At 32.0% G+C, this 26,857-nt stretch overlaps 1 protein-coding gene across 2 annotated transcripts in view; it reads left to right on the top strand.

The window, feature by feature from the left end:
* Notum (palmitoleoyl-protein carboxylesterase notum) overlaps positions 1 to 26,415 on the top strand; it is a 198,204-nt gene extending 171,789 nt beyond the window's left edge. Inside the window, exons 10-14 of one of the 2 annotated variants that reach the window (XM_035352264.2) lie at positions 4,102 to 4,240; positions 10,960 to 11,007; positions 11,162 to 11,317; positions 13,377 to 13,585; positions 19,265 to 26,415. In XM_035352264.2, the coding sequence (XP_035208155.1) occupies positions 4,102 to 4,240; positions 10,960 to 11,007; positions 11,162 to 11,317; positions 13,377 to 13,585; positions 19,265 to 19,533 (821 nt within the window). In that variant the 3' untranslated portion in view covers positions 19,534 to 26,415. Of the gene's footprint in view, positions 1 to 4,101; positions 4,241 to 10,959; positions 11,008 to 11,161; positions 11,318 to 13,376; positions 13,586 to 19,228 lie in introns of both variants that reach the window. The other variant, XM_035352263.2, reaches the window with a different exon arrangement.
* Positions 26,416 to 26,857: the final 442 nt, after the last annotated feature.

The raw sequence follows: 26,857 nt of genomic DNA, 5'->3' as shown, positions 1-26,857 counted from the left end.
AAAATAAACACTTTAACAGAGAAGTGTTTTTGCCTAGCTCATTGAATTATCACAAAAGAGAAAAGGAAACAATATGTTAAGGAAAATCACTTGCTTTTTAACATGTGCTAAAAAATCCTTATCCGTTTTACTTTCGATTAATTCCCAGAACATTATTTAAAATATGTATACTGAAGAGATTCTCCTCTGTTTATGAATTTACTCGATAGGATTAAAACGTTCGGAGACTGCATGTGTTAAATTCAAAGTTCTTAGAATTAGTACACATTCAAAGATGTATATCTTATAATTATTAAAAATTTCGTAAAAATTTTTTTGTTGATAAAGTGATCTTCGAAGAACTTAAGAAACCCATTCTTTGGAAAGTCTTTCAGTTTAACGTATGTAGTGTTTTTCAGATCTTCGTAATGTGGTGAAACTGACAACAATTTATTTGACGTACCAGCACAGGGAGAATGTGGAAAACGCGGAAAAAATCGGAAACCTAGAGCAAGATTAGCGGAAGTGTTGTCATGTAACACACAATCACTTGTCGATCCACTGATAATGTCGGAAAATATCTAAATACCTCTAATACAGTCATTCTCAACCTTTTTAGCCTCATATACCTCTCTCACGATTGCTAGAAGATGATTCCCCCTCGTCCTTTCCAAAACTCGAAAGATGCATACATAAATTCATTAAAATTTCGATTATTTTTTAACTTGTTTTTATAAATTAAAGAACAAAGAGCATAGAAAATGGTGATAAATACCAAAACTTAAATAAAAGTTGTATTTTATTTTCATAAACTTTTAACTAAATACTTGACAGATAAATTAAAGACTGACGTTTCTCCCCTGAAGCTATGAAATTTCCTTCTGTTGAGAATTACTGTTCTAGTACAGTGATGACGAACCTGTGGCACGCATGCCACAGTCGGCACGCAGAACCTCATCAGCCGGCATGCGACTAAAATATTACTTCCTTAAACAATAATCACTATAAAATGGTATTATGTAATTTAAATAAGTGTTTTAGTCTGTTCTTGAACGTTTCACTTATTTACTTATTGCATAATGCCACTGGCATAGGGCCTAACTTGTAGTTGTTGAATTTCTGCTAGCATCAAGAACTGCCAGTTTTTAACAAAACACATATGTGCCTACTCGACGTTGTTATTGCTATTCGAAGGCCTCTGTACGGCATTGAGTGTTATGGCCGTAAATTTGTTTCAACATTTCATAAATTTCCGTTGGATATTTGATCGAATGTAGGCAGAAGTTCATATTGCTGGTCAACAAACAGCATTTTTCACTCATCTCCAATCAAAATATATTTTTACTCAAAATGCTCGAGTGTACAGAGGGGTTATATGGTACAATATAATGATACTCTTTCTCAATAGTATATGATTAAGCCATTACTTTTTAGAGGAAATACAAAAAGATTTTTCTCTTGCATATATATTTTCTCTTCTTTAATCGTATCTCGAAATTCTAAATCACATATGTATATATAAAACACTGATATGTATTTGAAATATAATACATTTCATTTTGTGAAAACAGCTGAATATTTTATGTTAGCTTTCAGAATATGTGTTTATATTTCACATTGTATTGCAATTAATTTAATTTCATTTGGATTTTGAAAAATTATTCGATTAGATTAGAACTTGTTGGTAAAATAAAAATAAATAAATAAAATTATTGCGTTCTTTAGCAGTGAATTAGCCATATCATGGATTAGCAAAGGTAAATAAAACGTTTGGAGATGGTGCTTTAAAATAATGTTTAGTATATTCCTGTGAGAATGATAATTTTATTTTAAATTCTTAAGTAGAATATTTTATGAAGTTATATTGTTTATCAAAAATGGCTTCATGAAATCCAAGCTACCCCAATCAATTTAAAACAAAGTCGTTTTTTGCTATTGTATTTGCACGCCTTTTTATTTCCTTGTACGAAGTAAAAAGGAAGTATTGTAATCGCGAAAAGTTTCAGGCAGCATATTTCAACGAAAATATCCATTTTGACCGCTATCGAATGCAATTTAACGATGTTTTTGCGTCATATCTGTACTTAAGGACAAAATAAAATACTCTTTTCCTTCAAAAAAATTATAAAACTGCTTTAAAATTAATTCTGAAGAGAATTTTTCGTGGCGTCTGTATGAACGTATGTACGTACGTGCGTACGTACGTATCTCGCATAACTCAAAAACGAGTAGCCTCAGAAAGTTGAAATTTTGTATATAGGACTGCTATAACATGTAGATGTGCACTTCGTATTTTGGTTGCAATCGGCACCACCAAACGTATATAAATATATTTATATATATCCACTCTATTACCCAGCTCAGTGATCTCAGTTTCTTTACTCTTATATGTTTGTAAATTGTACATTTTTTGCTTTAAAAATGATTGAATTATGTTTTTTTTATCTTCCGGTTAAGGATTTTATGCCTTTAGTAAATCTGTGTGCAATATTTTTAGAATTATCAGCAATTTTAAAGTTGTTTAATTGCCGCTAAGTCTGTTTTTAATGGCGGCCATTGATGTTTACATTTGAAACAGGAGACTAGTGGATTTGTTGCCAATCTAGAGAAACTTAGCTTCGACCCAACAAAGATAACGCATTCTTTTATATTGCCAATTAAATCATGCTTAATTGTTTCTGGAATTTTTTCGAGGAAATAAGCGTTTGAGATTTACTTCGTAATTTTTAATATAGATATTTTGAGTTTTTATGTATTTTTGCCTTCTCGCGAAGTGAGAACTGAATTAATTAGATGAGAAATACTCAATCGTCTGTGAAAAACTGTTTCTGTTTTGTTTGCTTAATTTCTTTTATACATAGTTCTAGCTTTATTATAGTATTTGAATAGAACATGTGGCAACGATTAGGTAATTCTATTTTTTAAATGATATAAATTTTGTGCATTATGAGTTATAATATGAATGATATATAATACTGTGGTACTTTTCCGTTTCGCCGGCGCAAATCTCGCCAAGCAGACTTTATTGGCGACAACATACAGTATACACATAAAAAATTTTAGTTCTAAGAATTTTTTTTTTTTTTTTTTGAAGGCATAAACATTTTAATATCGCTTAAAACTTTATAAAAATCCAATAAATAAAGACAATAAATTTGTAAAAAGACATTAATTTAAGAATTTACTATGCTTTCATGGTTCAACATCCTAATTCGCCGGTTCATATCACGTGACTCCAAGCGATCTCATCTCACGTAAATTACTCTACAAAAATCTAATGCTCTCCGTAATTATCTACATTAATTTCAAGTTAAATCTTAATTTGGAACACAATTTTAAATGCAAGAAATATTTCAATGCGTACGAATAGCTTACTCAGAAATTATGTAAAACTGCAGTGCTTTACTTCACTAATGCATTCTCATTAGAATTGATGAATTTAACCCTTGACTTTTCTTTTCTATATTTTCGGCTTCCGGTAAGCGCTGTGATTGTATCCTAATTGACCTAATTACCGAAAATGGCTTTAGACATAAAACTGAACTATCTGATAAAAATTCTATGTAATTATATGCCAGTATTGAAAGAAACAATCAATCTGATAAAAAAAAAGCTGCGACTTGTTTTGAAAATGAGGCGTAAAAGGTTACCAGCGAGAATATTCCGTTTGGCATCGGTTGTACCATTATTGGCGACTTTATCGCTTGCGCCGGCAAAACGGAAAAGTACCAATACGGCTAAGTAAAGCTAGCGTCAGAGTGTCGCTATGGTAAACAAAGTGAATTTTAAAGAATGCATTTATTCTATTGTGGTTTATGCGCTGTCGGCGAAGTAGGTTTAATTCAATCTAATAAGTTTAAATAAAATGCAATAAAAAATGCGTATAATTTAATATTCCGTACAAGTCATGTGGTGTACACATCAGATTTTTTCCTTTCTTTCTCAGGAAATAACCAGAGTTTTTTTCTTTCATTTGAGTACCCTTATTTTAGCTTTATTTTTAGGAAAAAGTGAGAGGACTGTAGCCTGATATTACAAAGACTGTGTCCTTATCTTTGGGATTTTATAAAAGTCCTTTTTATTGCTTTATTTTCGATGTAAAGAATTTAAATGATGTTTCAGGTCCTGTATTCGTGTTTCAGTGGCTCTTCGATGAAGCCCAGATGACAGCTGACAACGTCGGAGCACCTGTATCTAAGCCCCAATGGGATTACATACACAAAATGGGTAATGATCTCAGGACATCTTTAGAAAATGTAACGTGAGTATCTTCTTTATTATAATTCAAAGCAGTATTTACTTCGCGAAAATTAAACATTTATTCCTATAACACTGCATAGCGCTGTTTCTAAACTCATTTATTCTTAATATAAATATTTGAAATATTACTGTTTTAAATGTTAGACGTGAAATAATTTGTAAGGGAATACTGCAGATTTGTAAACCGTTGCCTTATTTTATTCTCCGCATCTTTTTCTAAACATTTAAGACTGACGCAATTATTTTCTGAACTATATATTCAGTATAAATGCTACACATAATATGATATTCGTATAACTTACTTAAATACGTAATATTTAACTGAAAAACTGCATACAGACAGAAATTACCAACTTTAAATGAAATGCTAATAAAGTAAAATGTAATTACCATTCATTTCTGTCTGCTTTCTTTTGGTCTCTTACGTATGAAATGAAAGGAGTCCAACATTTTAGCCTAATCTTCAAAAGATAATAACGTGTACAAAAGATATGTATTATATATATGAAAAAATGTACGAAATACCACGAAAAAACCGTTTCGTTAGTAAATTTGAAGGTTGCAGTCTTATCCTTTGGAGAAAATTAAGGCTTTTTAACGATAGCAGATTATAGCTACTATACGTCCCGCTTCTGACTATACGGGGCTGACTATGCGTCCCGCTTCGAAGTTGTATTGCCAATACTGCAGCTGTAGCATAAATTTTGCTTTGTATCCTTGTTAGCATTTGCAAGCCATAGGCCTATCACCTGCACTTAAGTTTTCTTTTTTATATTTTTCGTAACACTGTGTTCCCAAACCCCGAATGTCGAAAAAGGGAAAGCGTGAATTTAAGAGAGATTTCTGAAGAGCACACTCAGTTTCATCGAATTAGATAAACTGCGTAGAGACAATAAGATTATATCAGCACTCTTATGTTCTATTTTTTATTTAAAGAATACTTAAAGAACAGAATTAGTTATGTTAATGGAGCAAACAAAGTGTTTTTTTTTTTTTTTTTTTGTTTGTTTGTTTGTTTGTTGTTGTTGTTGTTTTGTTTTGTTTCTGAAGACATGATTGCCCTCGAAATCGATAGAGTTTTATTCAAACCTACTCGAAAATGAGATCGATTTTTTTCCCTCAAATCCCTCCATTTTCAATTATCTGAGAATTTTTTTTCTTTTGATTTTATTTAATTTCTTTATTCTAACTAGTTTAGATGTCGAGTTTCGTCAGATGGAAAAATTCTGTTGTTGCAATTCTGTTGTTGCAAATTCTGTTGTTGCATTTTTAAGTTTTAAGGCATCATACCAAATATTACAAATTTTAACATTTTTATCCAGTTTCTACAACTTTAGCTTGGATGGATCACCTGAAAAATATGCCTTATCGTTAATTCTAGCTGTTTTGTAATGGAGATTCAAAAGGTCATGATATGCTTAATCTTCGTATGCGCATTTCATAAACTTGGAGCTGACCTTTGGCTAAAACCTTCTGCTTTCATTCCGAAGGAAGTTCAGGTTTCTTTAAACTAATTCGATAAGATGTGTTAAGATTCTTGACACATCTTATCGAATTAACTTATTATTAGCTATCGATAAGTTTCTTGAGCTAGCGGTGACCACATATGGTATTCTTTTAAGTCACTTGGTCTCAAAATCAGCAACACTTTCTAGTTTCCCTCTTTCTTAGTGGATATCCTGATTCAACTATAATCTTCAATTTGATGAGAAATTACTTTCTTGAGCTGCAACGGGTATCTTTTTACCATCCTGGACTCCACCATTTTTACCTCTAATTTGATGTTGGGGAAAATACAGTTTAACATCATAGAAAACTCACGAATTTTGCAACTGTCATCAACTGATACTGCTGAAGCATTTTCCATCTAGCCCCTTTTCCGGTGCGCTTCAAATTATTTTTAGATTGTATGCTAAGACAAAGCTGATATACGAAGGGTGATCCAAAAAGTTTACAAGGCAAATGAAAAAGTATTTATTAACAATAGAAACAAGATACAAATGGGAATCAAGAGACACATCTGGCCTTCACTTTTCCACATAGTCGCCAAACCTGTTTAGGCATTTGTCAGAACGTTCGACCAACTTGTTTATCCCGTCTTGGTAGTAATCAGGGCCCTGCTCATTGAGCCATTTCTCGGCAGCTGTTTTCACTGCTTCGTCTGAGGTGAACCGTGTTCCGGATAAATATCGCTTCAACGCCGGAAAAATTAAATAGTCACTTGGAGCCAAATCGGGGCTGTATGGGGGGGGGTGATTCCAGACCTCCCACTTGAACCTTTGCAGCAATTCCTGAATCTGGCGAGCTGTATGGGGCTGGCATTGTCATGCAGAAGAATGACGCCTTTGCTCAGTAATCCAGGCTGTTTGCGTCAGATGGCATTACGCAATTTCGTTAAGGTGGCACAATAACGATCGGCCTTAATGGTATGGCCACGCTCCAAATACTCGATTAAGATAACACCAGTCGTATCCCAGAAAACGGTTGCCATTACTTTATGATTTTTTCAACACGTGCCGTGTTGATATCCGTCCTTGAAGAAAATGGACGGCCGCTCGCTTCCATATTGCGGTTTTCCACATGCTCCCTGCCCGCTTGATAAGAACGACACCATTTCGCTACTTGTTGTCTACTCATTGCTTTGTCCCCGTATACCTCAACGATTTGTCTGTGAGTTTCGGATGCGGCTACATTCTTGGCCCATAAGAATCGAATTACGGCTCGCACCTCTATGCGAGAACACTTTTCTAGTCGTCGCGCCATTACTGTCGCTCGTAAGTGTCTGCGTACTGACGCTGCTTACTCGTAGAACCGCTGTAGGACAACTAGCGCCATCTGTCAACCACCCTGGGTGGAAATATTTGCTCCACAATTATTACGTTTCAAATGCTTCTGCTTGTAAACTTTTTTTGGCGGGATCAACCTACGTACTATTTTTTTTTGGGGGGGGTATATCTCACTATACGACTTAATCAGGGTAAAGTGTACAAACATTTTCTCCCTTACCTTAGGGGAGAAAAACCAATTATTAATAGAAGGGAAAAATAAAACTTTAAAAGCATACTGAATGTCTTCATGTGACGCAAGTGTAATCTATTTGACGGTTTTGTCCACATCATCTCACAAATTAAACTCGTACGTAAAAGAAATGACAAAATTGAATCACAGTTTTATTATATAATAAGTTTTAATATATTTCACAAGTGTTTCGATTTTTAAAATACCCATTGTTTAATTTTTAATACATTTACAATTATAATTTCATTTGCATTAATTTCATTTTGTAATTTCATTTTCAAGGAATTACGGAAGAGCATCTACTATGCTGTGACTTATTGTTCCACAACCATTCTAATATAACATTCTTGAAAGAGCAAATCTTGGTCAGTATCTGACACGTTAAACTCAGATCACAGGGCAAGTGGTAGCTAATGGCAATAAGAGATTTGAGGAAAATTTTAAAAACTTGAGCGGCCGAAATTTATCTCCTAGCGATATTTACATATAAGTTTCAATTAGGGTCTTTTAATATCGAAATTACATAAAAAGCGCCAAATAATGCTGAAAGACCTTTTTTTTAAGCATGCTTTGCGACGACGTCGGACGTCGTCAACAGCCGAATGATAATATTAACCACAATCACCATTAAGCTGCGTCTACTGTTTTTGCATTACAGTTCGATATTCAAAGTTTTCGTTATTATCATTTATTTATTTAAAACGCAACTTTCTCCCAAAATGCTTTTTATAACTTCTATTTCTTGAAAATCTATTAGTATATTACAGCTCCAGCAAAGTAGTCAATTTTTCCTCCCATGAGACATTCCATTGCTATGCTGCTTACATCCTTCAGAGGCACTAATTTAACTATCAATATTAAAAATTTGATAAAAATTATTCTACTAGATGCTGTTCCTCTCTAAAAACCCAGACAACATATGATAGAAAGTCAGTTGCTGATTCGATATTTCATCAACAGCAGTACTGCAAATAATGTAGCGCCAACACATGGATTCTTGAATCACCTAAACCTTGTTTAACTCAAGTTTCAAAGCTCTTGCTTGAATTTTGAGAGCGATTAATTTTCAGTGCAAAGCTGATGTTAATATGAATACAATAATTGTATAGAATTTATCTATAAACCAGCCACGATATGGTCATGTAAAAATTCAAGGATTAATAATAAATACTAGACAAAGGCGGACGTGGGCAGAACCAATTAACAGTAATGGTAGAGGGATGATGGCCACGTCCTCCGTTACTTCTACTACTAATTTTCAGTGCATTTTTTGCATGAATTCTAACAAAGACGGTACTGAAATTACTTAGCTATAAAAATAACTAACAATTACAAAATAAATTTAAAAGAAAGATAGTAAAAATCCTGAAATTGTCGAATTTTGGTGATGTAAGCAGAAAAACTTGGTATGTGCAAAATATCGGAAAACACATTAAAATTAGTGAAAATGACCCCAGAGATTTTCACCGTAGTAGAATGATTGTCCTTCATTTTCAAAGACAAAAGGATAAAAAATAAGATCCTCAGTTTTATTAAAATGATGTTGCTAAAAGTACCATGCCAAGAAGTATGAAGGTGATAAAACGCATACCGCTAGTTCTTCAGATAGTTGAAATGATTTGAAATTGTGCAGCTAAAATTTAAATATATGTTTGAAGAAGAGCAGGCTGTATCTAAGCATAGTTCTGCGTCTCTTCAAACACATGAAACATTTATTAGTTTTTGACTTCATGACATTTTTTTTTTTGACTCGTTAGTTTATTCAGGGGTTAAATTCAGGTAATACACCAATTGTCACTGGTATTGTCTTCTAGACGCTGTAGCTGTAATTTTGCTAAAATGATATTAAGAATAATCCATTGACTATAGAATATCAGAATCATTAAGAAATTTACATGTCATAGATATATTGGTTTCTTTTCGTGTTACTGGTGTACTCGCGCGTCTGTAAATATTACTGTACTTAGTTTTATGCTAAGAAATAAAATAATAATAAATGCGTGCCTTTTTTTTACCAAGCTGTTTTAGGCTTTATTTTATTGTAAAATATAAACTGGAAAACAAAATTCTTATAATTAAAAAAATATTTGCTTTACAAATACCTTAATTTTATAACTTCCCATTGATGAATTCTCCAGTTCTTTTATTAATGATAAAATTATACATGTATGTATGTCCATTTTTCGGTTTCTTAAAGCGATTAAGTCTTAATTACAATAAAACGTCTTGCACTATAGAGAAATATAACATCAAAGCTAAATCTGAGTTTTGGGCAGAAGTAGCTGTTCAGAAATTGCAGCATTCTAAAGCCATCTTAATATCTAACGCACGTAAGAGGCTTCCTTGCAATGCCTTAAAAATAGTAGCAGTAAATTATTTGTATATACAGATGCTATTCACACTTTTATAAGACGATTTTCATTGTATTTAAATCAATATTTTACCTAAAGTTTTTGTGTTTTAAATGTTCTGTTGGATAACCTTATTTTTCATTATCTTTATACACCGTAATTTGCAAGACAATAAAGCTTTTTGTAGTATCGGAAGAGGTACTTTGTCCCATTCTTCTTAAACAGCTTTCCAAAGTCCAAGGAAGTTTGTAGGTCGACGTTTGAACAATCTGCTTTTTAAAAGTCCAAAAGCGCAAAGATCCATGGCTGATACATCGGAAGATTCCGTAGGGATATGAGTGAAGGGTATGGCATAGATACACGTATGACATTGTGGGTAAAGAGAAGGTATTTCATATTTTAGCAGCAGTCATAAATCCCTTTTGAAAACTTTTATTAGTTTCTTTGAACCATGTTTTAAAACCTTTTTCTTCTCTTTGATTGCATAATAAATGGATCTGCTATTTTCATTGCAGCCATTTAAATTCATCCAAATTTCATCTTTTGTTGTCAACATTTTTCCATTTTTGTCTGGATAAGTGTTTCTCATAAAAGAATTCTGTATCGCATTTGGCGTTATGTCATGGTGAAAGACGTTGCGTATTATGTTTTTTTCCGACTTTTTAAATTCAAATTAGCATTAATCACTTTGTTTATAGTTAACACTGAGTATTTTAATTTGCAGCTCTCCTTTGATTTCGAAGATTTTCTTTTAACATTAAAGTTCTTACCATTTGAAATATTCCCTTTGATAGTGTTTTGAACAATTTTCCCACTTGAAGCCAAACTTTGACGTTTCTTTTCCCTTTCTTTTTGACAATATTACCTATCGTGTCTTTAGATATTGAAAAACCATAGCTTTCATAGCGTTTTTTGATAACTAGATACGAATAATTTTCTTCGGGAAAAGCAAAAACATAGCCTTCCATGCATTGCTTCTTTTAAAAGCTTCATATTTCATGAAAACAAAATTGTCAAGTAGCAGACGATAATTTATACTGTCAAAAATATAAAGAATTTCCGAGTAGACGATGTTTTTTATAGGAAAGCAAAATAGTCTAAAAAATGTGCGAACAGCCTTTATATAATCTCCTTTCACTTTTTGCATCCGGGTTTTAAGCTTCAAAATAATACCTTCTTCAAGTCAGTAATCTCAAATGCAATCATTCTGTGTTTACTCTTTAATATTTGACTCTTTGTTCTTTTAAGAATACCTTTTTTAATATTATTTTATTTAACGTCAGGATCAAGATTTGTGTTTGTAAAAAATTGTTTACACTATTTTAAATTTTAATATTTTTCTTCCTTCTAGCGCTGTATTTGCCCCTTCTTGTATATCACATATGGTTTTGTCTAAAAAGTAAGCCACATTTTAGATAATTAATTTATAAATTTTGTTTTGAAATTTTTAATTGATGGAAAGATATTTGTCACGGAATTTCACATTTTGCGTTGGAATTAGTAATACTGAAAACGCATTCATGTACTTTAATTTTAATTTGTGGTTGTTTCAGAGATTGGCGTCATGTAAAAATCAATAAAGTTTCTCTTCCCCAAGCCCTTCGATGTTGGGAGCTGCAAGCTCATGAGCATAATCATCATCATCACCATCCTCACCATCATCTGTACGACCCGCTGGAAGCTGATTCTTTGCCTCACGACGCCACGAGGTGAGTTCCTAGATTTCCTAGTTCCGCTTTAAATTTTATTATGCCACTTATGTGTTTAACTCTAACCACATTGGAAAGACCCTGCTAAAGAGGTACTATGTCCTTTGACAATACCAAATTTATAAGAGTTCACTGCGGATTTAGGTACTGGATCACCGGTAGTGGGAAAGATTTACCAGATTTATAAAGCAATTAAAAGTTTAATCCTTTCTGCTATGGTCATTTCAAATTGGACAAGGTCAAATTCTGAAGGTTTTATTGGTAAAGCAGACGTTAAAAGGTGTTAAAGCTTTGAATATCTGGTTAAATTTGTATATGGTTAAATCTTCGAGTAAATCAGTTAGTAGATTCTTGGCCATCCCAGAGAAGATTCTTTATTCAGGCTTCAGACAGCAACCAAGGCCCAGACCATGACACTTCCGGAGTTAATTATCATAAACACCAAGCTTCAGGGCTTTAAAAAAATAATAGCTTTATTAAAACCCTCTGAACGGCCCGAGGTTTTGTATGTCATGAAGACCTATATTTTTATGATCGGATAATCGATATACCTGTATGTCATGAACACCTGTATCTCAAGATCAGATAAAGCCGGTCATGGCGCTTAAAGGGTTAAAAAATGAATAGATTCTTATTAATTACGAAATGCGTTTTTGTGTCATTCAGAAGACATAGTGTTTAGCGGAAGCGACTGTGATATCAGTGGCCATATTCTTGAATCTTGAGTAAGACAATTGTTTTCTCTCCCCCCCCCCTTTTTCTTTTTTTTTTTTTTTTTTTTTTGTGTGTGTGTGTGTGTACGTGGGATATAATCATAAAATCTGCCGATTTCAGTCAATGCGGAAAAGATTTCGTGCTGAATATTTCACCTGTGTAACATACAACTGATGGAAAAGGAAATCCCAACACCAAACCAAATCAATTTAGAGAAAGGAGATGTAGGGAAAGCTTTTGTCTAGGTAACATATTAATTTGACTAATTTTTCAAAGTGACAAGCTAGAGAGCGGGCGAGAAGAGCCATTTCAACTGTAAAATAGTGTTTCATTAATAACCGCCGTAGTCGCCTTAATGTTGAATGCAAGCAAGCAAACGCCCATGCATTATGTCTTACAGGTGCCGTGTATATCATTATGTGGGATGGAATTCCATGCCTGTTGCAAATAGTCAATCAAATGGCAGTGCAAAAGGTACAGTCAGCAGTCTGACGTACAAAATGGCTGTTAAGGTATGTAAGATGCTCCTGGTGTCGATGCTAACGACGAGAATGCTCCTGGTGTCAGAGAAAATTGTCTTTCAGACCTAATTCCTGGTGTAAGTTCAGCGCTTCTATGTCGGAGACAGCTTGGTTCCAAGCGGTCCTCTAGCCGCCTTCTAGCCAACATACGGCCATCACTGGCACCAAAACAGAAGCGGCTGTCACCTGAGAACGCTACATATCTCCACTCCGTCCTCCAATGAGCTCTAGCTTGACGCCACTGAAGTCACAACTGGTTTTGATTTGAAGTTAGGGGTATGGCCGCTATAAGGCATCTGACTCGGAACTGTTTCTCGAGTAATCGATTTGTTAGAGTTCGTTGTGTCACTCTAGTGCCAACAAACACTCGAATGTCTGCTGAAGATGCAATGCGATGCACTACAGACTTGCGGCGAATAGGGCGGGTTTTTTCTCTGAATGGTGGCATTAGGCTGGATTCCGACCTTCATAAGAGAATTCCCGCAGAGAGAAGTCTTCTTGAGAAGTCTACAATTGTTTTCACCGATTCTGCTTTTATTGACTCTTCTGATATGAAAACTGCTATTGACAACTTCTATAGACAATAACCTATTAATGATTATGGACTAGGATGACGATAGTGACGACTATAATAACAACGACTATGATGACGACGACTATAGACTCAAAACGGGTAGTGTACCCCCCTACGGGTAGTGTAACTTTTTAAGATTTGAAATTACCATTAAATGATAATATTAAACTACTGAAAAACTATCCTCTTTTATGAGAAGTATTATTCTTATTATATTTCTAATAAAAATTGTTTAAAATGTTATTCACAGCCCGAGTAGTATGGCAGGCGATATGCCTACTGCTAGTCTGAGGATTGGAAGAAAGAAATCGGATTATAATTGCACAGAGAATCGAGACGATATGGATTCTAGTGAATTGGTTCAAGATAAGGAAGAGAGAAGGAAACTGAGGAGGAAAGAGAGGAAGAGAAGACGTCAGAACAAAAATAAAAAAAGAAAGAAAAACAGTCGAAAAGAATGTAAGTATTCTTCATATTTATGTAAGCAAAATTTATTTACGGTAGTGAGCATGAGATTGTAGATGCATTTGTTGCTTAAGTTACACTGTCGCAGAGTATGGGTCTATTTCTGAACCTTTAGTCTAATTCTTATTAAATTATTAATTAAATGATTTAACTACAGGAGGTAGTCTTTGAAACTTTATGAAAATTATTATTTTAAGAGTTAAGTAGATTTAATCTTATTAAAACTTTATAGCCTCCTAAATGTGTCTTAGATGCCCCGAAATGTGCTTTGCATTAGGAATATTTAGTTAATAATCTTATGGTTTACCTATCTGTGCATCATTGTTCCCTGGACGCACATCACCTTTGCAACTGGTTAACCCTCAGATGCATGACTAATGCAGTGCATTGCTGAGATAACAATGGCTATTTTCGAAGCTCACTTTTGCTATCTCCGTATATCAGACTGATATGTATTCTTTTTTGGAGAGTAATATAATGCCCACAGTTAATTGAATCAAGAGCTTATATCTGATCCTGATACATATAGGTTAAGAAGCAATTAATAAGTTCTCATTTTTTGAAAAACTAGCACCTATCCTCCTGGCTTCAATTATCTGACTCATCAATTTAGCTTAATCCGGCAAGTTTTACCATTTCTGTGTTTATTGTTCTTGTACTGAGGATAAGTGTGCACAATTTATAATATCTGCACATGATATTGATACCTTGTGCTACTTCACTTCAATTCTAAATATACTATAACAGAAAGAATTTTCTTAATGCAAAGTTCACTCATAAGCTTTTGAAATAATTTTGAACATCCAAATAGCTTAAAGAACTACTTTATATAAAGATTAGGAGCAGTAATTAATGAGAAAACTTAGTGAGAATTTAAATGAATATTATAACTTCTGATTTCTTTATAAATAGCCTACAAACTGAGCAGATATCTTAATGAAATCAATGAAAGAAATTTTGAGAATTTATGTAGGACGTGATCATATATCCGAGCGGAATCGGAAATATTTACTTCCTTCGAAGAGAAAAAAAAGTCGAGGAAATTAGAATACAGAGTATGATTAGTTCTCGTTCGTCCTGTACCCATCAATTCCCTTTCAGCAGTATGAAATTCGTTTACAAAATTCTTCGATTCTTCAGTTTTAAGAAATTTTAAATTAATGGTGGAGAATTAACTATTACTAATTTGAACATAGAAACTCCTTTAATTTTGCTTACTTTAGTACATTTTAAAACTTTTATTATCTTTGGTAATAATTTATATTAAATACCTATACATTTTAACAAGCAGTTAAGCATAATGAAAATAAGTTACATTGTATGTATAATTTCTATTAAACGTATGAAAATGAAATAAAATGAATGCACATGCTTCTACATTTCTTAACAATGAATCGCAAAGCATGTACCAAGTTAATGACACATCATTCTATATCTTTTTTATATTCATAAACACTACCTATAGAAATTACTACGATAGTGATATCAGGCAGTACTTACGAGATAATTTTAGCTCAACCAGATTAAATCATGAAAATAATCTATGATAATTTGGAGACGATTTTCATCAATATGAGATGAGAAAATTCTATTTATTCTCCTTAAGTCGTAAATTTAAAAGACGAAATCAAATAATGATCACAAAAAACAACCCGAAGAAACTGTTTAAAACAATGCATAATTCTCCTAAATTCTTTTAGTATAATTTTCTTATTATAGTAGCATGAGAGTGAAAAAAAGAACCGCTTTATTATGCAGCTGTCGAAATCTGTGTTTCTTTATATAATTATGCGCTGTTTTTATATCCATGTTTACACCTTTTTCTTTTGTCTTATTTGCTATTTGTGTCAAAAAAAAAAAAAGTGTTATCACTGCATTGGCTTTTAATTGCGAAAAAACGTACTGTTGGCTGATCGCGCAGGGTGATTTTCATTAAATATTTCAGTTTCATGCATGTTTCCGAAAACTGGATTCAACGAATAATGTATTATATACATTTTAATACATTTATGACTGCAATGAACAATTTACTTCTGTCGAATATACAAAATATTTAATGAACACAGTTTCTTAATTCTCATAAAGACGTGAAAACTATCAGAAAATCACAATGTAAATTATGATAATCATCTATAATATAAGATTTTTATTTCTTCATTTTGATATTAAATTTATAGATTTGTTTTCGGCAAAAGACTAAAAATTTGCTTTTTAAAATATAAACTTCATAAAAATGGCTTTATTATAATTTAGATGGCACCAAGAGTTAGTTCATTTAGATTTTTGGCATTCTGAAATTATTTGCATAAAAATCACATTCGCCTAAATATTTGTTTTTGAAACAGCAGTTGTAAAACAGAATCAGAATTTAGAAGCCACTTTGTTTCTCATCTCTGAATTATATCTTTAAGAAAATCGCAGTACACAAATTGGCAAAGTACACAAATCGGCAGTGAAAAGTATTTTCCGCCATTTTGTCTTTCGCTTAGTAATCTCTCTTAGTAACGCCGTAGTCGAGAATCTGTTCTCTTCCATAACCTAAGTTAAAACAAAAGGTGAAAACAGGATTGGACCTGATTTTTCTTGATGCCATTGTCAGATTCTGTAAAGCAGTAGTCTCAAGCTCAATTTTTATGCCGAAGGCACGATTTAAAAACAGGCCGAATGTTGTTTTAAACAAAATAAATGTTTTATATTACTAAAATAAAGAATATTTTAAATAAATATTAAATTTATATTACTAAATATTTATCAAAATGAATACATGTAGTAACAATTATATCGCAAAGGAAGAAATTCAAATTTATATTCGTTTTCTATTTGATATGTGAATTTTGGTAAATGCAAGACGTTTTCGTTGTTACATATTGTTACTACATATTTGGTAGCTAAATATTAAATTTTCAGATTGGCATTGATTTAAAATTTTTCTAACCTGTTTCTTTCATCATTAAATAGCTTACTTTAGTAATTGAAACAAAAGGTAAACCGATTATGAAAATTTTCAAAAATTTCCAAGCTTGACAAAACTTGAGGATAAATAATGACAACCTAGTCTCTTATTAAATTTTTCTTCGGCGCATAACTAAAAGTTTATTTATATCTCACTGTAAATTAAATATTTCTGTTTATAAATTTTTTGGTATTTTATTCACGTTCTTTTTCATTTTAGTGAAAATAATGTAAACTCGGACATCAAGTAACTAAAATTTTGAAATATTTACAACACCATAATTTCAAAAAATACGTAATTGAATTATATTCGAGAGGTGCGCATAAAACTGCCAGTTTGTCACTACTGTTGTAAAGAACTGCTGCGGTCATCAGAAAGTTGCCGTAAGAACTTAGCAACTTAACTTTAAAGATTAATAAAAGCAACAACCCAAAAAAGGGGGGAAAAGAAAAAAAAAATCTGAAAGCTTTCAAATTTTATATTACGCCCAAAGGAGCTTTTTTTTTTTTTTAAACGTTTTGTGTGTTACCTTCATGCGTTAAATATCATGTTCTTCGCACTTAAACCATAAAATTCAGTTGAACAGCAATATCGCAAAATGATTTTAAAATGAGCATATCTTTAGAATTTTCGATACAGAGTCTAACGTACTGGAGGTTAAAAAAAACAAAAATGTACAGTGTTGCCATTGCTCACTTTGAAATCGTTGAGTTTGTTAATCAAAAATTGTTAAAGTTTTGCAAAATATGAAGCAGATAATAAAACAAATTCCGAATTCCAAATTTAGGCTGTTCACATACTAAACGAAATTCTGAGGTGGAAACATGAATTCGTTTGATGTAGGATGCTCTTGAAAAAATAGGATTTATATGTATATGAGATAACACATGACACTGTAAGTAGAACATAAGATTTCTTATGATACATTCCGTACTTCAGACACATCTTTTAAACTTTAGATAGACAAGTTTCACACTCTTTAAAATTTACCAATGTAAAGTTTTAAAAGTGAGCCTGAAGTGTGAATTGTTTTCTGAAGCTTGCATGACATTGCACATTGCATAGAGGAATATAATCACTCTGCGGTATAAATACTTGCTTCCTTGCTTTGTACAGTTTGTGTGAATAAATGTCCCCCCTTTATTTGTTGCCTACTGCTCAAGTTAAAATGGAGATAATGACTGAGATCTGAAACTCGTCGCAGTTAGAATCACAAAGTAGCGTATTAAATTTAGGTACTTCAGAATAAATTGTATTTTCGATATATTTTAATAGAAGACCTGGTCGAAAACCGAGGTTTCTTGCATTTAGCAAATTCTTTATATAAATAACTAGAAAAATAAAATAATAGTATTGTTTAATAGGTGCATATCCTCAACTAGCTTTCTAACATAAGACTCTTGTCTATTTACCTGATCCTTCCGCTAACATAACAGACGCATAACATAACGCTTGATTTAACGATACTCACACATACCAATTTGCCTAATAAATCAAGAAGATGGTCTCATTCTTTAAGGGTGTCATCATCTATGCTTGTGCAATAGCCCAAATAAGTTAAAGATATTATAGAGGCGAAAATTTGGCTTTTAAGTGTGGTGTCCCGAAAAGTTTGAAAAAATTCTTGGATTTCACAAGTGGTGCGTAGGCTTGTTTTATTTGGAGAAAAAATAATATCCCTCTTCCAGTGAAATGCATTTTTTAATAACGAAATCATAAGTAGTGTTAACAATTGCTCCAGATCATATTAATTGTGACTACGTAAGCTCGAGGAGAACTATTGTATCAAAGAAACTCAGCTACGAATTTTCAGAAAAATAAGAACTGTCTTTCTCTTAATGCAAATAGGACAAAACGTTTTCATTAACGTTCCTTTGAGGGGATAAAATATATCGCGTCTAATTTTCAAATACGCGATACCTTCTTTCTTGAGCCGGAGGAGCCTTCAGAAAAATTTCATAGAGGAATTTTTTTATGTTCATCCATCACAATTTGATCACCTACAATGTACTAATTTATTTCATTTCAAAGCTCATATGCAATAATATTATCTATGGTTCCAAGAAAACTGAATTTCTGGGGAAATGTCTTATATTCTTCTTCATCTGCTCTTCAACACCAATAACTCAATATTTGTTGTATTCGTACAAGCTACTATACGGTTGATGTCTATTCCTCTTCTTAAACAACTTCTCTTGCTTCATATTCTGACGTTTGTCATTAATTCTCTCAGTTGCCTACACACTTCATCGGAAAGTTATATATAATTTTAAGGCTAAGAAACAAATCATGGAGAAATATTATGTTTGAAATAATATTTATAATTTTTTATGAAACCAATATTGTGGGCACATGCAACCTCTCAAACAGACTCTCCTTACAGAGAGCCATTAACTGGGAATCTTAGTGATTGGCCAATTTTACAACTAGAATCTGACTAGATATTAAGCTTTCAAATCCTCGTCGTGCGTTTTGCCATCTAAATCAATGAAATAATATGCAGAAGCTTCCCCAGTTAATTGATTATTATTATTATTATTATTTGTTTTGCTCTTTTTTAATCGATAGAAATATGCAAGTCATTATCTCCATGTTTTCTTGGCTCAGCTGCCCCTTTTCCTTAAAATTCTGCTAAGCAAATCCCCTCTGTATGTGCAAACGGCCTCTATCCCATCTTTGTTCAGCAAGGAGCCGTGACAAACGTACTCTCTTTCCTGAAGACATGCGGGTGCGGCATCGGTGGACCCTACATGAGGACCTGTGCTATCACTGGCTGGTGGATGAGTGCACTTGGCCTCAGTGCAACAGAGCTTGCCCGAGACTGCATGACCCCTTCACTGGAGAGGAACTGGATTTCATCGAACTGCTGAAGTCTTTCGGATTAGATATGAGCAGCGTGGCGAATGCCCTTGGTATAGACTTAGTTACTCTCAACGACATGGACCACGATACATTGCTTCAACTCCTCACACAACAGACCAACAAGTGAAAAATGAGGCATCGTCGGAAAAGTTTGCCTTTTTTGTGCGAAAGATTTCAATGGTGATGAAGAATGTTTAAGGCAATCAACTGACTTGTTTTTGTAAATACATTTGCCAGTTCAAATATTGTCATCAGCACACTAACTCATTCTTATTGTGTGAATATTATTATACTTTGATCCCGGTCATGTATTTTTAGCATTGGTCGAATATTACTCAGGGTTGTCTTACAGGACCTGATTTCTTTCAAGAGATATACATAAGATTTTTATTTGAAACTAAGACAGTTTATACAGACTTTCATGTGCACTGTTTCATTTGCAAACTGAAAAATGTATTAAATTATGTGTTGTTATAATGTATGTGTCCCTAGTAAAAAGACAAATGTGTACTTTAGTGACCAATAGTTAGATATGAACTCTTGAAGTCGCGAGTCGGTTAATGTTCACAAAGAATTTAAAATTTCCAGTGGTAGATACTTGCACCTGGAAATGTTAGCAAACATAATATGTTAGTTCCAGATAGGTAAATTATAAATATCATCACATTACTCTGTTATATTTCTGGCATCATAGCGAAAACATTCTCTTGTAAACTATCATTTGAAGAATGTCTATCAAGTAGATATCATTCAGCTATTCATTTTCTTCAAAAGAAATGGCGCTCGCCGGCGGCCGAGCGGTAAAGTCGCTGAACACTGCTAGCTCTCCTTATTCTATAGTAGTTTTAAATTTTCTCTTATGAAGAAGTATGATTAAAATTTAGTATTTAAAGATTATAAGCTGAATGAAATTGTAAGATTTCGCGGAAATGGAAAGGTAAAAGGAACGAAGTTCCTATCATTTCCGCGATGCAGCAAGTAATGTGATGATACATGCAGTGAAAAATAATGTTACTATCAAATTTGTACTTACTCAGTCATTTGCTATATTTATATATATATATATTTTTTTGAATTGGTGTTCTAAAGTACTTTTTGTCTTGCTGTATACAGTCGAGTCTTGTTATATGTACTTCGGATATTTCCCTTTCATCACAAATGTACGAATACATTGGATAGTTTTCTCTTATTTTCTCATACCTATTTTGCTTTTTCTGTTAAAAGCATTTAGTCACTAATTCTGTTGTAAATAATAAAATTTCAAGTGTTTTTCATGTTAATTTCAAGTTAATCAATAATCTTATTAATTAACATTAAAATAAATTTAATGATTTTTCTGATTGCTGATTTAATTTTACTGAATTTTCTTTTAAAGATTGGCATTGATTTTATTTAATTAACTTCTTGCATTTATATTTCTCAAAAAAAATATTTATGATTAATTATTGTTTATGATTAATAAATGTTTAAGTTATACAAAAATATATGATGAATCTCTTCTTTCTGGACATTTATGTACAATGCGTTGTGTGAATAGAAAATAACAATAAGTAAAATATTGCCTAATAAACATATTTCTATGGCTAAGCATTTTTGAATACTGTAAAATTAATTTTTAAAATTATTCGCGGAACCTGAAGGTCCAAATATATTTAGTTTTAAATGTTTAAATGAGATTTTTTATCTTATATGTATAGTATAATTACGTTATAATAAGTATGTAAATAGGTATATTTAGTATTTATAACCACAAGCATTTTGTTCATTAATATCTAAATTGTTGGTCTTAAACATTATATTTCAGAAAAGGCATACTACAGAAACATTCACGGCGAAAAATTCTAATGCCTTCATCAATATCCTTTACAAGGAAATTTGAATTTCTAATTTAACACTTTATTGCCAATTAATTTTCTAACCTAATTTAGTTACAATTATTTGTTGAAAAATAAACACTTTGCTAAAAAAATAAACACACACAAATATTTTATTCTTTGAGAAATAAAGCGTTTGTCTATCAAATTAAAAAAATAATTTTATCCCAAAAATTTTATTTTTCTACTTTTATACCATGTATACTGTTTTACTGACTAGTATTTAAAACCTGAATTAATAAAAATTATATGCACATAAACAATGTCTGTAAAATCCACGAAAAAGGTACATGCATAGCATTCTTATTTATAATGAGACTCGACTATATTCAGACTTGACTTTAATGTTTTGAATTGTTCACACTTTGACTGTATTTCGTATTAGCATTTGCTGAAGTAATTTTGCTGATGAGTTATGATCTTCCTTAATATAATCCAAAATATTGTTATTTCTAGAGCAGATATCAGTAATAAACTCTGCCATTGTGTCACTCTGTCAAACAGAAATACGTTTCGAGATTCCAAATCTCTACCTCCTATCCTCGAATGCGCAAGAGATGTACTGTGTGTTTAGTGTGTTCAGTATTTTAATGTTAGCAGTGAATAAACTTGTTTCTTATGAAGAATTAACACCTCACGTACAATCACAAAGTATTACAAAGATGCTGGCTGAATATTTATCATATATAATACATTGGCTGATCTGAATATAATAGTCTTAATCACACATTTTAATTTAGAGAAAGCTTAACAGATTAATAATAGAAATACACCCTAATATTCATACATATTTTTTTATCATTTAAAATTTAATCATTACAGCATGAGTCCATAGATTTTGAATACCATAGTAATAACAAAATCTCATAATATTATGAAATATGACATTAATAATGAATGAATGGAATGAATCCTCTCTAACACTATAATCCACTGTTTCAGACAATTTTGCTCTTCTGTGATAGTCTTAGTTGGAATGACTATCGGTAACGATGACTATTGATTTACATACTGGGTTTACCCTGATAAACTGAAAGCTATATGTTAAATTTAAAAAAAGTAAAAGTAAAGTATATTGATTTATTAATAACATTATATTAGCAAAATTATCGATTGATTGCGAATAATAGAAAAAAATGCTTTAAAAAATTCCTGACGTCTTTAAGCACTTAATAAAATTTTAAAATTTGTTAGATCCTACGTGTAAAACGCGATAATATTACAAAACAATTTAAGTTTTACTTAGTAATTTCTAAATTACTCATTTCTTATTAAAATATCTCTCTAATTAAAAATCTGCGGGATTAATTTTCACTTTCAAATAATCACTTCTTTCTCTGAAACAGAACATGATAAAAGAACTCAATCATTTTATAATTTTCTAAATTACTACTTAATTGTTTTAACCATTTAGATAATTTAGAGTATATAACAAATAAATAAAAAAAACTATAAGAGATCTTGCGTTATAAATTTTGTTTAGTAATTTCACAAACATTTGCCAATATTCTAGTATTTTTTTGGCCAGCTTCGTCTGCGATTGACCACCAACAACATCTTTAATAGCTTTTACTCGCATTTAAATTTAATTCTTTTATATTTTATTTTGCAGACATCTTTGATAAATATTTATGAAATTTAAAATGAAACATCACACACACGCGTATACTGAGCTATCAGTTTTGAAATAAACACAGCCGATCACAATATTGTCAAAACTTAGATGAATCGTTTTGACGCAACTCGAACATTAATTTGTTATACGTTATCATCTGCACAACTAAGAAATGACGAAATTAATATGTAGTTTAGAAACATGATGAATTATTTTTGAGAGCTGTATCAAAATGCATACGTTAATAAAGCGGGTGCAGCAAAGGTAAAATCGCTGAACACTGGTATTTTGATCCAACTTTCGAATACCGGCGAATTTTAACATGGGAATTCTTTTAAAAACGAACAATGATAAGCGGGCGGGCTTGCCCGCTAGTTATTTTTAAGAGCTGTATCAAAGCCACCTAATATACCCAGCATAAACACCATTAAAACCCTGGCGGCTTGACAGGAATACAAAGCATCAGGCATTTATTATATCCTTTATATATATATATATTTACATTTGTCCTATTATTAGGTGGACCAACCTTCATAGAATTATACTGCCCAATGAACCAATACGCGGCTCTCCTTTTTTCGTTTCCACATTACACGCATTCTACTGCCGAGCAGGACCATCTACATTCATTCTTTTCAACAGCATCATAAATTACATCACTCTGGAAAAGGATAAAATTCGTAGTCCAAAATTCTGAAAGCTGAACCGAAGCTCTTGAAGCCTCCCAATGCCAGACTTTCTTCAACTTCAACATCTACAATGGACTTCGTCATACTTTGAAATGTCTATCATCATAAGCTTGTAATTGCTATCCAAGAACAATGCTCGCAGTATTCGAAAAGTGATGCAGCTTTCGACAAGGATAAGGATATTCTACGTCCAGGCGCCCTTCAAACTGAACGTTCATTCACGAACAGAAATTATAGAAATGACTTGCTGCTATCGTAAGAATTTGAAACGTAATCCCTTTAAACATTTTAGTTTAACGAAATTAGACATTTTGGCGGTCGCCTTAGTATGTTCTTTATGCTTTGGGTCGGGTTAGGGCGTGTTTAACTCCGATAATAATATTAAAATGATTGTCAGTACTGATGTTTGTTTTATGTTTTCACACATGCTGGTCATTTTGAGACGTTGTTGCCTTAAAAGGGTACTGTAGACTTATTATATGAATTATATGAAAAGAAAACATAACGCTGCATTCATCATAATCCGTTATAGACTGGAAATATTTGTCACTTATCCCTTAATCTCAGACAGAGAAACATATCACAGCATGTTCATAAATTTCACCACCTAGTTTAAAAAGTGAAACTGTATTCTTTACATTAGATAAAATTCATTGCTCTTTAATAGCATTTACCTCCGGCAATATAATATGTTTAAATTTATATACGTAGACTTAATATTACACATATACCTCGTGACAAATTTAGTTGAAAGGTTTTGAAGATGGCAAAAATGTTTATTAAGTAAACAATGTAGCAATAACAATAATTTAGACAATACAAACATGACAATAACAATAATTTAGACAATACAAATTTCACGCGAAAGTTATCTTTTATAGAAAAGAGTAAGATAATAATATAAAAATTCCGTTATCTTTTATCGGTAATAAGCAAAGCACATCGTGTGCAAGTTTTCAATACTCTTAAGTTGAGTTTTAAGCTATAATGTTCCTAGATACTTTGTCTAGATATAACGTCGAGGAACCTAGTGAACTACGTAGCGAATTACTGCTGAGTTTCAATAGTTACATCAGAGACGTGAGAAGGGTTAAAATTCCCTTTTATTCGCTGAAAGAAATAATAACAGATGACCCCCTTCTCGGGCTTACAGGAAAGCCTCCACTTGGGCTTTTAAATCAGCATAAGAAAATAAGAAACTAATCTAATGCAAATAGATGTCTAATGAAAATAGTCTAAAATAATCTAATGTAAATAGACTTAGCCGAAGCTAGACACAAATATCTAACGTAGTTGGCCTTTAAATTAAAGTACCCGGGGATTCTCAACATTCACGTACAATACGGCCGAGCGTAATAGATTCAAGAACGAAGTAGTCAGAAGGCAAACACGCCCCACTAAGGCCTCCTAAGCATTCTCTCTCGAAGCAATGCCGGATTTACGTATAAGCTGAACAAATAGATAGCTTAGGGCCCCCAATTTCTTGCCTTCCTCCCTAAAAAATCATAGAATATCCCATATAAAAAATTGACTCATATACTTCATAAAGGGTCCCATATCTCAAATAGCTTAAGATTTCGTCAAATCTAAATCCGGTCCTGTCTTGAAGTATGTTGAACTTCCTTTAAATACATCTTCTAACTCATTTGCATTCAACGCGAATCTTAAAAAAACTCATTCTGGGAGTTGTAAGTGAGAAACAAGAATTGAAAGGAAAGGGTTTCAAAATTAAAAATAACTGTTATAAAATTGAAATACACCTTACGAAACAAATAATACAGTTTTTACCAATATCTTCGATGATTTGTGTACATTTTACCACATTATCTTTAAATAAATAAATAGTTTCGTAATGGCTATCTATTGCATCAAAATTTTGTAACAATTTCGAGTAACAGAACTATTAAAAATTATTTAAATGATCATGTCATCTTATGCACTCAAACAAAGCTATTTGAATCTTGATTAAATACTTCATTTACAGTAATTTTCAACATTATATTAATATCTCAGTGTTAATTATTTATTCAAATGATAAAGAACAGACGCCTTCTCAATACAATATGAAACTACCTCTCTACTTTACCTTTTTGCACATCTGAAATAAACATTAACCCAAAGAATTAAATAGGTCCAGTTTCTTACCATTTATGGTGTTGTGATCTGTGTGTATATATATGTTTGAGACTTTGTATATAAGTATAAAATACTGTTTGTCTTAACGATCTGGGTATGTCTGTGTTTTTATTGTATATATTGAAATGAAGGAACATTCATACATTGTAAGTTTTCATAATTTCTTTTTTTAACTTTGTCGAAACGCTCCTTAAACTTACTATTTATAAAAAGGCCTTTATTGGAGGTAATGCAGCTATAATCGATAGAAATTGTAATATAATTTTCGAGTTATTTAACCATTTTTTTAAGTCATTATTAAGTGTATTCCTAATATTTTACAGATTTACAATAGTTCTTGTTTTAAATGGATTTTTATTATACTTTGAAATTGATATTATATCTTCATTTGAAAAGCGTGAAAGGAAATTTCAACACTATTTATATGAAATTGTTGCATTATCTTTTCTTAAAATCTATTTATATGAATATTTTTATTCTGGTTGTCAATTGACGTTTTCTCTTTGAATGTAAATATTTCATTATAACAAGCAAAATTTTTAGCACAGTACCTTTTGTCTTATTCTTCAAATGTACTTTTAGCTAAACAAAGAAGGTACTTTTAAAATTACAGTAACTTCATGTTTTAAAATTACAATAACTTCATGTTTTCTTATTTATGTGAAGAGAGGAAATAAATTTTTTACTCCTTCAAATATTTGTAATTGTCTCTATTTGCTCTTTTTATGGGTATTAACACATTTACTCTGCATAAAGAAGTTAATACTGTTACAGGTTAATGATTTGTTAAGATTTATTTTAAACGGGCAAAATTAAGAAGAAAGCTTGAACACTTATTGCTGCTATAGGCAAGAATACTTTCTTAGATAAAGAAAAGGAGGTAAAAAGGTATGAATTAAAAACCGGCTATATAGCTTTTTTTAATATAAGATGAATATGATGAATTAAAAAGTACTCCACAAAGCAGAGGCTAGAACTATTTGAGTAGCGATTTCAATAGCACTTCAATTTGTAAATAAGATACAAACAACACAAACTGAACCTCCAGCAAGGCTTATTGCTCTTTGCAACCTGATATTTATACCATAGCCAAAAAAGGACTGCCAAATCTTTTTAGAAAAATCTGATCTATTGTCT

The sequence above is a fragment of the Stegodyphus dumicola genome, chromosome 12, assembly GCF_044657685.1.
Source record: "Stegodyphus dumicola isolate Sdum_Otavi_A_Nest chromosome 12, ASM4465768v1".
Classification (NCBI taxonomy): Eukaryota; Metazoa; Arthropoda; class Arachnida; order Araneae; family Eresidae; genus Stegodyphus; species Stegodyphus dumicola.
This window is presented reverse-complemented; position numbering and strand designations above follow the sequence as displayed.